The sequence below is a fragment of the Carassius auratus genome, chromosome 29 (assembly GCF_003368295.1).
Source record: "Carassius auratus strain Wakin chromosome 29, ASM336829v1, whole genome shotgun sequence".
NCBI lineage: Eukaryota > Metazoa > Chordata > Actinopteri > Cypriniformes > Cyprinidae > Carassius > Carassius auratus.
In genome coordinates this window covers 15,434,352-15,446,917 of record NC_039271.1, presented here as the reverse complement: position 1 = coordinate 15,446,917, position 12,566 = coordinate 15,434,352, and the positions used below count along the sequence as shown (strand labels likewise).

Sequence of the window (12,566 nt, the reverse complement as noted above, 5' to 3'; positions counted from 1 at the left end):
CCAAACGCTTTGAAAATCCCGCTGTACTCACCGAGATTAGAAAAGCAGTCATCAGTGAAATGTTGTGAACACAACAAAAGGGATTTGTTGTGCTGCTCTGGTATTGTGGTGAAAATGAATTTTAGCCATTGGTTCTTCTGATCTTCATTCTTTGGCAGTGAAAATAAAACACACTGTCTCCTCGACATGACGCTATCACACCAACCAGAGCGTCTGTATGGGGGGGGGGGGGGGGCAGGTCAGAGTTCCGTTTCTCTCAAGACGGTAGGCGGAGATTATTACGCAAAGTGTTCCTAGTGACGTACATAGAGATGGGCAAAAGATTTGAAATCTATAACGACTCGTTTCAGCGATTCAGAGTCGACTCCTTACTTTAGAAGCCAATAGCTTTATAAATCATGTACTATTTGGTTTAATTATTTGCACATTGTTTACACAGATGGACAGCTACATCATACACTGTAATACAGATAATTTTTGATTTCCCATCTGTGTGGCTCTTTAAAAAATAAATATCTTCAGCAAAGTTTGCAGTGCAGTCTGCAATAAGAATAATATTACATTGTCTTGTCTCTTAGAAATGCTCAATTGACAGTAGCTTAAGTTGACATAAGTAGTAGTTGTAGCACGAGTTAGGATGCAGATGTAAATTTATGAGAGTGGTTACGTTACTCTTTATAGCTCTGCTTTATATGACATCGATTAACAAGATATTCGTGTTTTATTTTGTATTTTTTTAGTCATACTGTGGGTACATTGTTGTTTAAAGAAAGTTGCAAACAAACATTTTTTAGCATACCTCTTAAAAATACTGGGCAGAAATTCAATTTGACACCTTGCTTTGAACATTTTAACAAGTCTATCCATTTTTTTTTCTCTTGTCGTTTTTTTTAAAGCAGTGTAGAGCATGTTGTAATTATTCCTGTCTCTCCCTTAGACTAACACCTCTGCACCACCACCTCTCTAATAAACACTTTTTAATTAGCGCTTTGCTAACTCATTCACAGTGACGTGTGTACCAAACTGAACCGGGTGACATTGGCTAGACAGCAGTGTTGTCAACATGCCCATTATGTGCATCTGCCAGCAGTGGCCCTCTGGGCCCTGGTGCTGTCTGTGTATAGGATAACTATGGTGAGATATGTAGTTGCTTTTCATCAGATATGCTGGAGTCAAAGACCTCAGGCTGGTTGAATCCTTGCTGGCTTCTTCTCATAACACTATCTGGAGATTAATTATGATGTTTCACTGTCCAGGTGCCTCTCGCCTACTGTTTTTCAAATGCTATATATTCGGACATACTACTCGGCTCACATACTGTTTTTCAAATACTGTAAAGTAAGGAATATATGATTTCGGATGCAGTGATACAGAACATTTGTCCACAAGACTTTTGAGAACTAGATGTGGTAGAATAGAGAATTATGTGAAAACCGTCCTGCCCACTCGTTCACAAAAAAAAAACAAAAAAAAAAAAAAAAAAAATATATATATATATATATATATATATATATATATATATATATATATATATATATATATATATATATATAATCAGTGATGTGCGGTTCAATGTATAGACAACCCGCACCCAACTTATGTTTTCAACTAACCCGCCCGCAACTCGGACCGCAAAAAAAGAAAAAGAAAATATTTTACCTGACCCGCATTTTTTAATAGTAGTAAATGCGTGGCCCCTTTATATTAATTTAATTACTTAACTTAGACTATAACCTACAGCATAATAAGCTTTATGACCGCACACATAAGTCTTGCCACAAAGAACCAGTTAAAGTAATGATTATGAATGTGTTTAAATTAGCAAGGACTCATTTAATTGTTTAGTAATAAACTGGTGCCAAGATAAAGTTGACGATGCGGCCTCGCCATGAACGCCAGAGAGAAATGCACATTTCACATGCATTACATAATCAGAGAGTAGCCTATTTATTTTGGTTTCAATATGTTCGTTTAAAAGTAGACATTTCAAGGATTCTGTAATATATTGCCTATATTTCTTCTTAAACCCACTGACTAAAAGATTAAGACATACCTGTCCCAAAATATCACCCAAAGTTTCTACAGCTTTTTCCTTAGTTATTTCAGAATCTGGAAAAATGACTGGGGCTAACTTGTTACTGCAGTAGAGCGATATGAATGTGTGTGATGTGCGGCATGATAAATGCTCGTCACTTCTGCTGCCCAAACTTTGTCAGACTGTGGGTCATTCGGTTTATTGAAAAACAATTTCACTCATTTGCATGTTTCTTGATAATGCGCTTTTTTCTGTAGTACTCACATGCACCATGTCGCTTCACGTCACATTCTCCACCATGTCCCACAGAAAAACTTCTTTTGCATAAAATGCTAAAAGCTATCCCTGCTTCGCCATCTACAGGTCTTAACCAAGAGTATGTTGCGCTCCATTCGCTATTAAAAGTGCATCTTGTCTTTTTCGTGGCCACACTGACAATGGCTGCTTATCCTGACCGAACAACGCACGCGCTCTCCAATTTGAGATTCTTGAGGAGGCATTCGTGCACCAGTCATCAGTTTGATTCACGTACGACTCAGTCTATCGACTAATGCTTTTATTGCTCTCCTCTGAACTATTGAACATAAGTTAACAGTACGCCTATGGACGTATCTGTGTATTTATTAGGCAGGGTCGAAAGAAAAACGTGGACAGATGCTCAATTTGCGTGAGACGGGACAAAGGGAAAAATTGCTGTACAGTACAACAAAGCGGGACAGGTGGTCACTCTATTTGCGCCAGTTATTCAGCCAATAAAGTGTAGGCCTATGTATTTCAAAATTTTGTCTAGTACTATATAAATTACAAAGGTATTTCAAACGACCCGACCGACCGCGACCCGAATGTCATTAAAAATATTTTTGGATGTCTCGTAACTGCGGGTAACCGCGGGTGACCGCAGGCAACCGCTCATTTCGGATCAACCCGCGCATCACTGATCACTTACTTTTCAAAATTACTTATAAAACAATCTCTCCTGGCTATAGGGAAAGCTAGTGTTTTCTTAGCATAGTGTCAAACGTGACAATTTAAGAGATTAATATCATGTTTTGCTCCAAAATCACTATTGCATTAGTCGTATTTGAAAGAACTTGCTTCTTTTAACAGAATGAGACAGAAAATATATGATTGTATAAAATTATGCAGTGTGATACAATGTCGATAAGCAATGCATCATGAATATACGTTAGGGTGACCAGATGAGATTTGCTTAAATTCGGGACGGGGTGGGGGGAACTTATGATATTAGACTTTCGTAGCCTATAATAAAAGATAATGAATTTCAAACCTTCACTAAACACATTTTTATTCAAAGAACAACAGTCTGTCATTAGTCTTTAGGCTGCCACAAAAAACAACAACATTAAAATCATGAATTCAATTGTCATTGTAAAAAAAAAACAAAAAAAACAATGACTGTTGTAACAATGTGTAAATCAGACCTTTCTGTAAAGCTAACCCTAATAAGCTTAAACGAAAATAACGAAATAATTGTGTAGTTATTTTATGTACACAGTGCCGCGAACTGTCAATCACTCCTGTACGCGTGCATCACTGTCCTCCTCGCAGCTGCAGCAACTTGCGCTCTCTTCATCAAGCTTTAAAACAAAAAGGGGACAAAAAGGTTGTGTTGTCTTTGTGCATATAGATTAATTAGATAAATGAATATCTAAATTCGTGCCTAGCCGCCTACGGTATTTTTTTAGAACTAAAAAAATCGGCGGGGGCTGGTTCCTGGATGACTCAACCTCCACAGACAGTTTTTAATGTTTATCAGACAATAACTACTCAAGATTTTGCTTTAGTATAATTTTCGGGACAATTAGTGCCAGATTCGGGATTCAGGACAACAGTTAGATTTCGGGACTGTCCCAAATTTTTCGGGACGTCTGGTCACCCTAATATACGTTCTTATGAAACCACCCGAAATGGCTTTTGCAATTGTGTGTTTATTGTCTTCATGTTTCATCAGTCAAAACGTCTCTATTTACATGTTACTAAGCTATTGTGATACATTGCTATTGATGCATTTTTCTCACTCAGTCATAGTAGAGAGAAGGAAAGTAGAGGCTGTAAAAAATTTTTTTTACTTAATGTCATGGTTTATTAAAACTTAAGCCTGGAAATAAAGGCGTAATTCCTTGTCCTTTTTATTTTTTTTTACCTTTGCATGTCTCTGGGATGATTCATTGTGCTTATTCTCAAACTTACCAAAGTTGAAGTCATACTTCACATACAAGCCCTAGTCAATTCCCGACCCCATTCCTACCATTCCTGAAATCTTCTCAGTGGCACCGTATTCAGATTACCACATGTACGTTGCATCTGCACCTCTTCACTCATGGGATTTTGCTTTCCCAGATGTGAAAAGTTCCACATTGTTGTCATTTCCCTTTAGTCGTGGCATTTGCTGTAAATTTATGGAACACAAAAGTAAATGGCTGTGCCCTAATTCTGACCTTTTTGTAGTGTGTACTGTATTATATTACTACTTGTCTGCAGTACTTTTACCTATGGCATCAACCCTGAGAACAACACAGAGTCTAAAGCAGCTGTCAATGGTATATATTCATCATTCAAAATGAGAAAACGAATCAAGAATACGAGATATACAGTATTTGCAGATATATGAAACACAAACAAAGCAGCGCTTTGCCATTTTGAATATCATTTGTTGACCGCTTTCTTCATTTAAAGTTGCTCATGTTGTTATGAAAATATTTGCAAGGTGGTATACTTGGGTAAGCTCATGTAACATTAGAACAGTATGCTGCTTTATTTACTTGCTCGTGTTCACTTTTGCCTCAATTCTCGGAAACTGACTCTTACAATCAGAGTTCCAGGTTTCACCGACAGCCCAGATGCCGATTCAAGTGTGGAACACCAAAAAATACAAAATAAATAGCCCGATAGACACTCGCCGATGGCAGACTGTCTGCTTGGTGTGTGCCGATCTTGACAAACCACCCATCTGACAGTTTTCCACGATAATATTTTATATGACTCTGATCCTACTCCTCCTCTGGGATGGTCAATGTCATGTAGAGTTTATCTCCAAGCTACTTGCCTAGAAGTTTCCAGTTATCCTGAAGACCATAATTAGATGGTTCTGTTGCATTTCATTAGGATGTATTGTCCTTTTGCAAACACATGCCCCTTCAGTCAGTGCATGTGATGTTAAAATGTTTGTTTGGTGTCTTGCAGGAGTTTGCCGCCCTGACAAAAGAATTGAACGCCTGCAGGGAACAGCTGCTTGAGAAAGAAGAAGAGATTTCAGAGCTGAAGGCCGAGAGGAACAACACCAGAGTGAGTTTGCACACCATGTCTTCCAGGCACTTGATTGTGCTTCTCAACTCTCAACCATCTTGGAAAGTTATACTTGCTTACAAAAAAGACAATAATTTAACAGATGCCCACTCACAAATTCGTGCATCTAATTCATGATGTCTTGTTGGAGTCAGGAAGATTTACTTGCTCCAGACTGCTTTCAATTAACCGAAACCAGATTCTGTAGAGTCTGTTGAGATGCTTACTTTAGAGTCACAACATTCTTACTTCGATATGCTCTGCACCACCTTTTATGGGGAATTTATTGTAATGAGATGAAAGTTGAGTGATAACTTTATCCTTGTAGTGGTGAGATCAAAATTCCCTGTAAGCCAAGATATCAGGTTGGCATTTTCAATAAAATTGTCATCTAGCATTAGCACTGAATGCAGAAATGCTGCCAAAACGTCTGACAAGACATAGCACTTTGGCTATCACTACCATTTCACAAGAAAGCAGTCATTCTCACTTCTTCTGCTTCATTTTCACCTTGATTCTTTTCCTGCACCCCTCAGTGCCTGCCTGACTCACTGTGCTAATGCATTCCGGTGCGCCAGCCCCACGCTGCAATTCAATTAATTACTTATGTTACTTAGCCGCAGCCTCACGTTTGAAGAGTCAATTATCGAATTTAGGATATTGGAGGGTATTAAAAACGAGGGGGAAACATAGATCGAGTGGGATAAGGGGACGTAGTTTAATGGAAAAGATGAGAGGTGTGGTAAGATTAGCAACCGACTAATCTTACACAGGGCCATCAGAAGCATTTAACCCAAAGCTGGTCTAGAAAGACTGTCGTCAACTCAATCCATCAGTCATTATGGAAAAGGTCGTATCTCGATTATTTTAGAGACTTTGTCTCAGTTTTTGTAGCAGCAACATTCCCTAAAAGTGAATTAAGCCCTGATAATGTAGAAAGTACAAACTTTTAAGTAAGACAGTGTGTGATTAATAGATGATAATATAAATGAGACATACAGTAATAACAAGGGGCTGAGCCTTAAAAACCTCAAAAAACAAACAAACATCTGGGACACACTACTTCTTATATTGCATATTATTTGACAAGTGTTATTCTAATTGGGACATTGGCCATTTACTCTAGGCTTTGAGTTAATAAGATACTAAAGAATAAAGTTTTGTGGACAATGAAATCAGTTTGTCTTATCACTGAATACTCCCTATTATTTTCCAGCCAATATAGCGCAGATCAACATTGTGAACATTGCAGAGACTTTTTGGCTATTGAAGTGCCATTTGGACCACAATCTTCTCTTGCAAATTGTTAAGATAGTTAAGATGTCTCTTATTAGTGATTATTTCTGTGCATTAGTACCACCATGAGGAGTTAACTACGCCTATGTAGGGGAAAAAAAACTTTTTAGGACAATTATGATTGGCGTCTGTCTCATATGAGTGTACTTAAGTTGAAACATTTTAAAAAGTACATTTTAAAACTTTGATTTCATTAGTGAAACTTTTTTTGGAATAAAATTTGGTGCAATTATGGTCATACCGTATCAAATGATGAAAGTACAAGGAAAGTACAAAGGTACAAAAAAAAAATACTTAAGTTGATGTCATGAAAACAGTATTAACAGAAGAACAAAATGGAGCATGTAGATGAAATGTACAGGATGGATTTTACTCAGGATGGCCCTTCGAGTGAAATGACTCATAATGTTACTGTAAATATATTGATTTAAGATCAATTCTGAGATTCATGTATCAGCTAATGGCTGTGTCTACTGAGGGCACCAGTGTGAATCTGATCCAACAAAACAGACACACACAGAGGGAGAGAGAGTAACCTAACCTGCATTATCAGGGTTGTTTTAGTGCTGAGCTGGTGCTGGAAAAGACAGAGGCTGGCACTGACCGAGGGTTATGAATGAGAGAGCAAGGAACAGAGCAGAAATAGAAAGGTCAGTTTCCCCATAGGTTTCTAGAGCAGCACTGTAACAGTACTGCCAGTGCAGCCCTCAGGGAAGTACATGTGCTGTCTTACATTCAACTGGAGAAGTCTGAATTTCCAACTACCTAATTGGCGACTGAACTCCCTACTTAGAAAATATGAATCTTAAAATCTGTAATAAACTACAATTATTTCATCAGCATGCTAAGAATTAGACTAAACCTAGCCTAACATTCTTTTAAATATTGTTTTTGTTCTGCATTTATTCTAGCTTTGGTTTTGGGTTTAGATTTATGATTAGTATCAGTATTAATCTGCTGTAAGTTTAATTTGACATTAAGCTTGAGTTTTACACTCATTTTAGTTTGATCATTATTTTTAAATTAAGCTTTTAACTTTAGTTTTAGATATAACTTGCTTTTTAGATTATTTACTTTAGAAGTGTTGGCTTAAGCATAAGTTTTAGTTTAAAACGTATTTTAATCAGAATCAGAATGAGCTTTATTGCCAGGTATGTTCACACATACAAGGAATTTGTTTTCGTGACAGAAGCTCCGCAGTGCAACAGAATGACAGCGACAGAACAAAAAACACAATAAAATAGTAAAAAATAGAAAAAAATACAAATAAGTAGGTAAGGAATGACAATATACAAATTGACAATTGTATGGCAGGTATAAAACAAAAATCAGTTATGTATGTATAGGTATATTATGTGCAAAATTTAAGTGTACTCTAAGTATGTGTGTTAGATAAATAAGTGTATGTGTATATAAATATAAATAGTGTAGTGTGTTCCACAGTTGATATCAGCTGTTCATAAGAATAGCCTGAGGGAAGAAACTGTTCCTGTGTCTGGTCGTTCTGGTGTTTAGAGTTCTGTAGCGTCGACCAGATGGCAACAGTTCAAAGAGGGAGTGTCCTGGATGTGAGGGGTCCAGAGTGATTTTACTGGCCCTTTTGCTCACTCTGGATAAGTACAGTTCTTGAATCGAAGGAAGGGTTGTACCAATGATTTGCTCAGCAGTCCGGACTACCCTCTGTAGTCTTCTGAGGTCAGATTTAGAAGCTGAGCTGAACCAGACCGTTACCGAAGTGCAGAGGATGGATATGATGAGGGTGGAGTAACACTGTTTCAGCAGCTCCTGTGGCAGGTTAAACCTCTGCTGGGCCTTTTTCACAATGGGGTCAATGTGAATGTCCCACTTCAGGTCCTGAGAGATAGTGGTGTCCAGGAACCTGAATGACTCCACTGCAGTCACAGTACTGTTCATGATGGTGAGTGGGGGGAGTGCATGGGGGTTTCTCCTGAAGTCCACGATCATCTCCACTGTTTTGAGGGTGTTAAGCTCCAGGTTGTTAAGACTGCACCAGACAGCCAGCTCTTTAACCTCCTATCTGTAATCAGACTCGTCAACACCCTGAATGAGGCCGATGAGTGTGGTGTCGTCTGCAAACTTCAGGAGCTTGACAGAGGGGTCCTTAGATGTGCAATCGTTGGTGTACAGGGAGAAGAGCAGTGGGGAGAGAACGCAGCCCTGGGGAGCTCCGGTGCTGATTGTATGTGTACTGAATGTATATTTTCCCAGCCTCACTAGCTGCTGCCTGTCTGTCAGGAAGCTGTTGATCCACTGACAGATGGAGGTGGGCACGGAGAGCTGATTTAGTTTGGGCAGGAGGAGGTTTGGGATGATCGTGTTAAAGGCCGAGCTGAAGTCCAAAAACAGGATCATCACATAAGTCCCCGGTCTGTCTTGGTGTTGCAGAACAGAATGCAGACCAATGTTTACTGCATCGTCCACAGACCTGTTTGCTCTGTAGGCAAACTGAAGAGGATCCAGCAAGGGTCCAGTGATGTCCTTCAGGTGGGCCAGCACCAGTTTTTCAAATGACTTCATGACCATAGACATTAAAGCCACAGGCCTGTAGTCATTTTGTCCTGTAATTTTGGATTTCTTTGGGATGGGGATGATGGTGGAGCGTTTAAAGCATGAAGGGACTTCGCACAGCTCCAGCGATCTGTTGAAGATCTGTGTAAAGCTGGGGGCCAGCTGGTCAGCACAGGATTTCAGACAGACTGGTGTAACACAACCCGGGCCTGGTGCTTTTTTCTTTTCTGCTTCCGGAAGACCTGGTGCACCGCATCCTCGCTGATCTGAATTGCAGGTGTGGGGGAGAGGGGGGATGCAGGAGGTGTGAATGGTGAGAGCGGTTGTTTGGAGAGGTGTTTAGGATGGGTTGCAGGAGCTGTTAATGGTGTGAACGGTTGTTTAGAGAGGCGTTCAGGGCGGGTGATGGGTGATCATCTTATAGACCTGCAGTAAAACTCGTTCAGATCGTCTGCCAGTCGTTGATTCTCCACAGTGCTGGGGGCTGGTGTCTTGTAGTTAGTGATTTCTTTCAGACTTTTCCACAACTGATGCTTAGTCGTTGGAAGTGGACTGAGTCCTTATTTTTCCAGAATAATTCCTCTTTGTCACTCTGATCTTCTTTTCCAGTGTGTATTTAGCCTGTTTATACAAGACATTGTCCACCTTCCTGTAAGCATCTTCTTTGGCCTGACGAAGCTGTCTGAGTTTTGCAGTGAACCACGGTTTGTCATTGTTGTAAGATGTTAGATGAGTCCTGGTAGGAATACACATATCCTCACAGAAACTGATATAAGATGTTACCATCTCTGTGAGTTCGTCCAGATCAGTGGCTGCAGCTTCAAAAACACTCCAATCAGTGAGGTCAAAACAAGATTGTAAATCCTGCTCTGCTTCATTAGTCCATCTTTTTGCAGTCCTTAATACAGGTTTAGCTGATTTTAGTTTCTGCCTGTAGATCGGTATAAGATGAACCAAACAGTGATCAGAACGTCCCAAAGCTGCTCGTGGAACAGAGTGATATGCATCCTTTATTGTTGTGTAACAGTGATCCAATATATTACTGTCTCATGTGGGACATGTGACATGCTCCTGTATTTTGGCAGTTCACGGTCCAGGTGCTGTTGTTCTGTCTCTGTGATCTGATCAGCGAGTTTCTGTAAAGCCAGACTTACGTGCGCTTGCAGAGGAATGTAAACACTCACCAGAATGAACGAGTGAAACTCCCGCGGCGAATAGAACGTCTTGTAGTTAATGAATAGAGTTTCTAGATCTGAACAGCACATCTTATGTAACACTGTTACATCTGTACTCCAGCTTTTCGTTGATGAAAAGCATGTCCCGCTGCAGCGCAATTTCCCCGTTGATTCTGCTTCGTGGACCGCTCTGAACAGCTGAAGGCCCGGCCGATGGAGCGCGCTGTCCGGTAGGGCGTCATTCAGCCAGGTTTCCGTGAAACACAGAGCAGCAGAGTGTTAGAAATCCTTATTTGTCCAGGAGAGCAGAAGGAGTTCATCTGTTTTCTTGGGTGGAGTGCGGAGATATGCCAGATGGATGCTAGGCAACGGCTTTCGAAGTCCGTGTTTTTTTTTGTCTTACGAGCGCGCCACCTCTTTTTCCCCGTCTTCGCATCCTTCTGAAGCGTGTGATCAGCACAGCTGCTCCGCCGACTAGAATGTCCAACAAAACATCAGAATAGTCGAAAACCGGTAATATATTGGGAGATGTGTGGTGCCGAATGTCCAGCAATTCGTCCCTGGTGAAACTGATTGCAGGAATATAACTAAAGACAGGACAAACTAACAAAAACAACTGCAGAGCTGATCACGAAGGCAGCTATCCTGTATCGGCACCAGTGTCAAAGTGATTAAACCAGCGTTAAGGGTTTAGTATTAGTTATCTTTATTCATAGGTGTTATATATCATTGTAGTTTTTAATTGTTTAGTTTTTTTCATTTCGATTAAGTTTTAACATCAGCTTATAAGATGTACTTTAAATTTAGCTAGTTTTTACTTTGATATTATTAGTTTTATATTTAGTCAAATGATCTTGGCAGCCGGGTCATGTACAGTCAGTCGCTTGTAAACAAATAAAATGCAACAGTGAGTCGAAGTTCCTAATTATATGATAATGAAGCTTGTTTAGAACAAATTTTAATAATTCTCTTTGATGTTAATCATACACTTGCAAATGCTGGCATTGAACACCATTCTTTATGACCACAGTTAGGTTTTGAGGCTCAAGAGGCTTCTCAGTTGAACATCGAACAAGTGTACTTTGGTCTCGACCTCTATAGTAATCTAAGTCCACTCCTCTCATCTAGCCAAACAGTTCTCTCTCTCCCCACAGTGTCCTTGGGACTTCGGAGGCCGAAATTGATTTTTTTTATGCCATGTAGCAGACAGTAACCACATTAACATAATTTCCTTTGTGTTGGGTCTAGGGGGGTTAAGTTTGTTGTGTCTGCTTTATTGTTTCAAGTAATGTAATGGTTTTTCTTGTGTGCAATGTTGTTATCCATCTGAAAGTGTTTCCTTGGAAAATGAGAAAAGATTAAATGTTGTTAAGCACATGCCATTCATTTTCATGTGAAGAATGACCTTTAAGGTTCATGTTGCAGCATTTGACATTTGATCTCAGTTTTAGATTAAGTACTAAATTTAGATTTAGAGTTTTAGTTTCAGCTTCTAATGTAAGTTTGGTATTAGCATTAGATTTATTTAGTTATTTAGCTGTAGTTTTTTGATTTGGTAATAAATTAGTTTTAGATTAATTTGTGGGTTAAGCTTAAACTTTAGTTTTTGATTTAAAAAAAATCACATTAAGTTTATATTTAGCATTAGTTTTACAATTGGTTTAATATTTAGTTGTAATTTTGGCTTTAGATTTAGGTTCAGTATTAGATGAATTACTAAATTAAATTTTTTTTGATGGATTTTATCTTTTTAATTTAATTTCAGTTTGAGCTTTAAATGTAGGATTAGTAGAATTAGAATTAGTATAAATTTTATATTTAGCTGTAGTTTTAGTTTTAGCTTTAGATTTAGTTTAGTTATGTAATTTTTTAGATTTAATTTCAACTTTAAAAATAGTATTAATATTAGTTTTAGATTTAGTTTCAGTTTTACATTTAATTTTAATGTTAATGTATATAATAGCAATAGAGGATTGTGATGATGAACATCATGAGACTAACTTCTTATATGGTACACAGCTACTTTTGGAGCATTTGGAGTGTTTGGTTTCGAGGCACGAACGTTCCCTACGTATGACGGTGGTGAAACGACAGGCCCAGTCTCCTTCTGGGGTCTCCAGTGAGGTGGAGGTCCTCAAAGCTCTTAAGTCCCTCTTTGAGCACCACAAAGCACTGGATGAGAAGGTAAACCCTGAGATCAACAACTGATGAGGTTCTCGTTGTTC

The 12,566-nt window shown here is 38.9% G+C and overlaps 1 protein-coding gene across 4 annotated transcripts in view; it reads left to right on the top strand.

The window, feature by feature from the left end:
* ppfia2 (PTPRF interacting protein alpha 2) overlaps positions 1-12,566 on the top strand; it is a 149,888-nt gene that overhangs the window by 98,964 nt on the left and 38,358 nt on the right. For all 4 annotated transcript variants that reach the window (XM_026209834.1, XM_026209833.1, XM_026209831.1 and 1 more), the window contains 2 exons: positions 5,240-5,341; positions 12,361-12,525. In XM_026209834.1, coding sequence (XP_026065619.1) covers positions 5,240-5,341; positions 12,361-12,525 — 267 coding nt within the window. The remainder of the gene's footprint in view (positions 1-5,239; positions 5,342-12,360; positions 12,526-12,566) is intronic.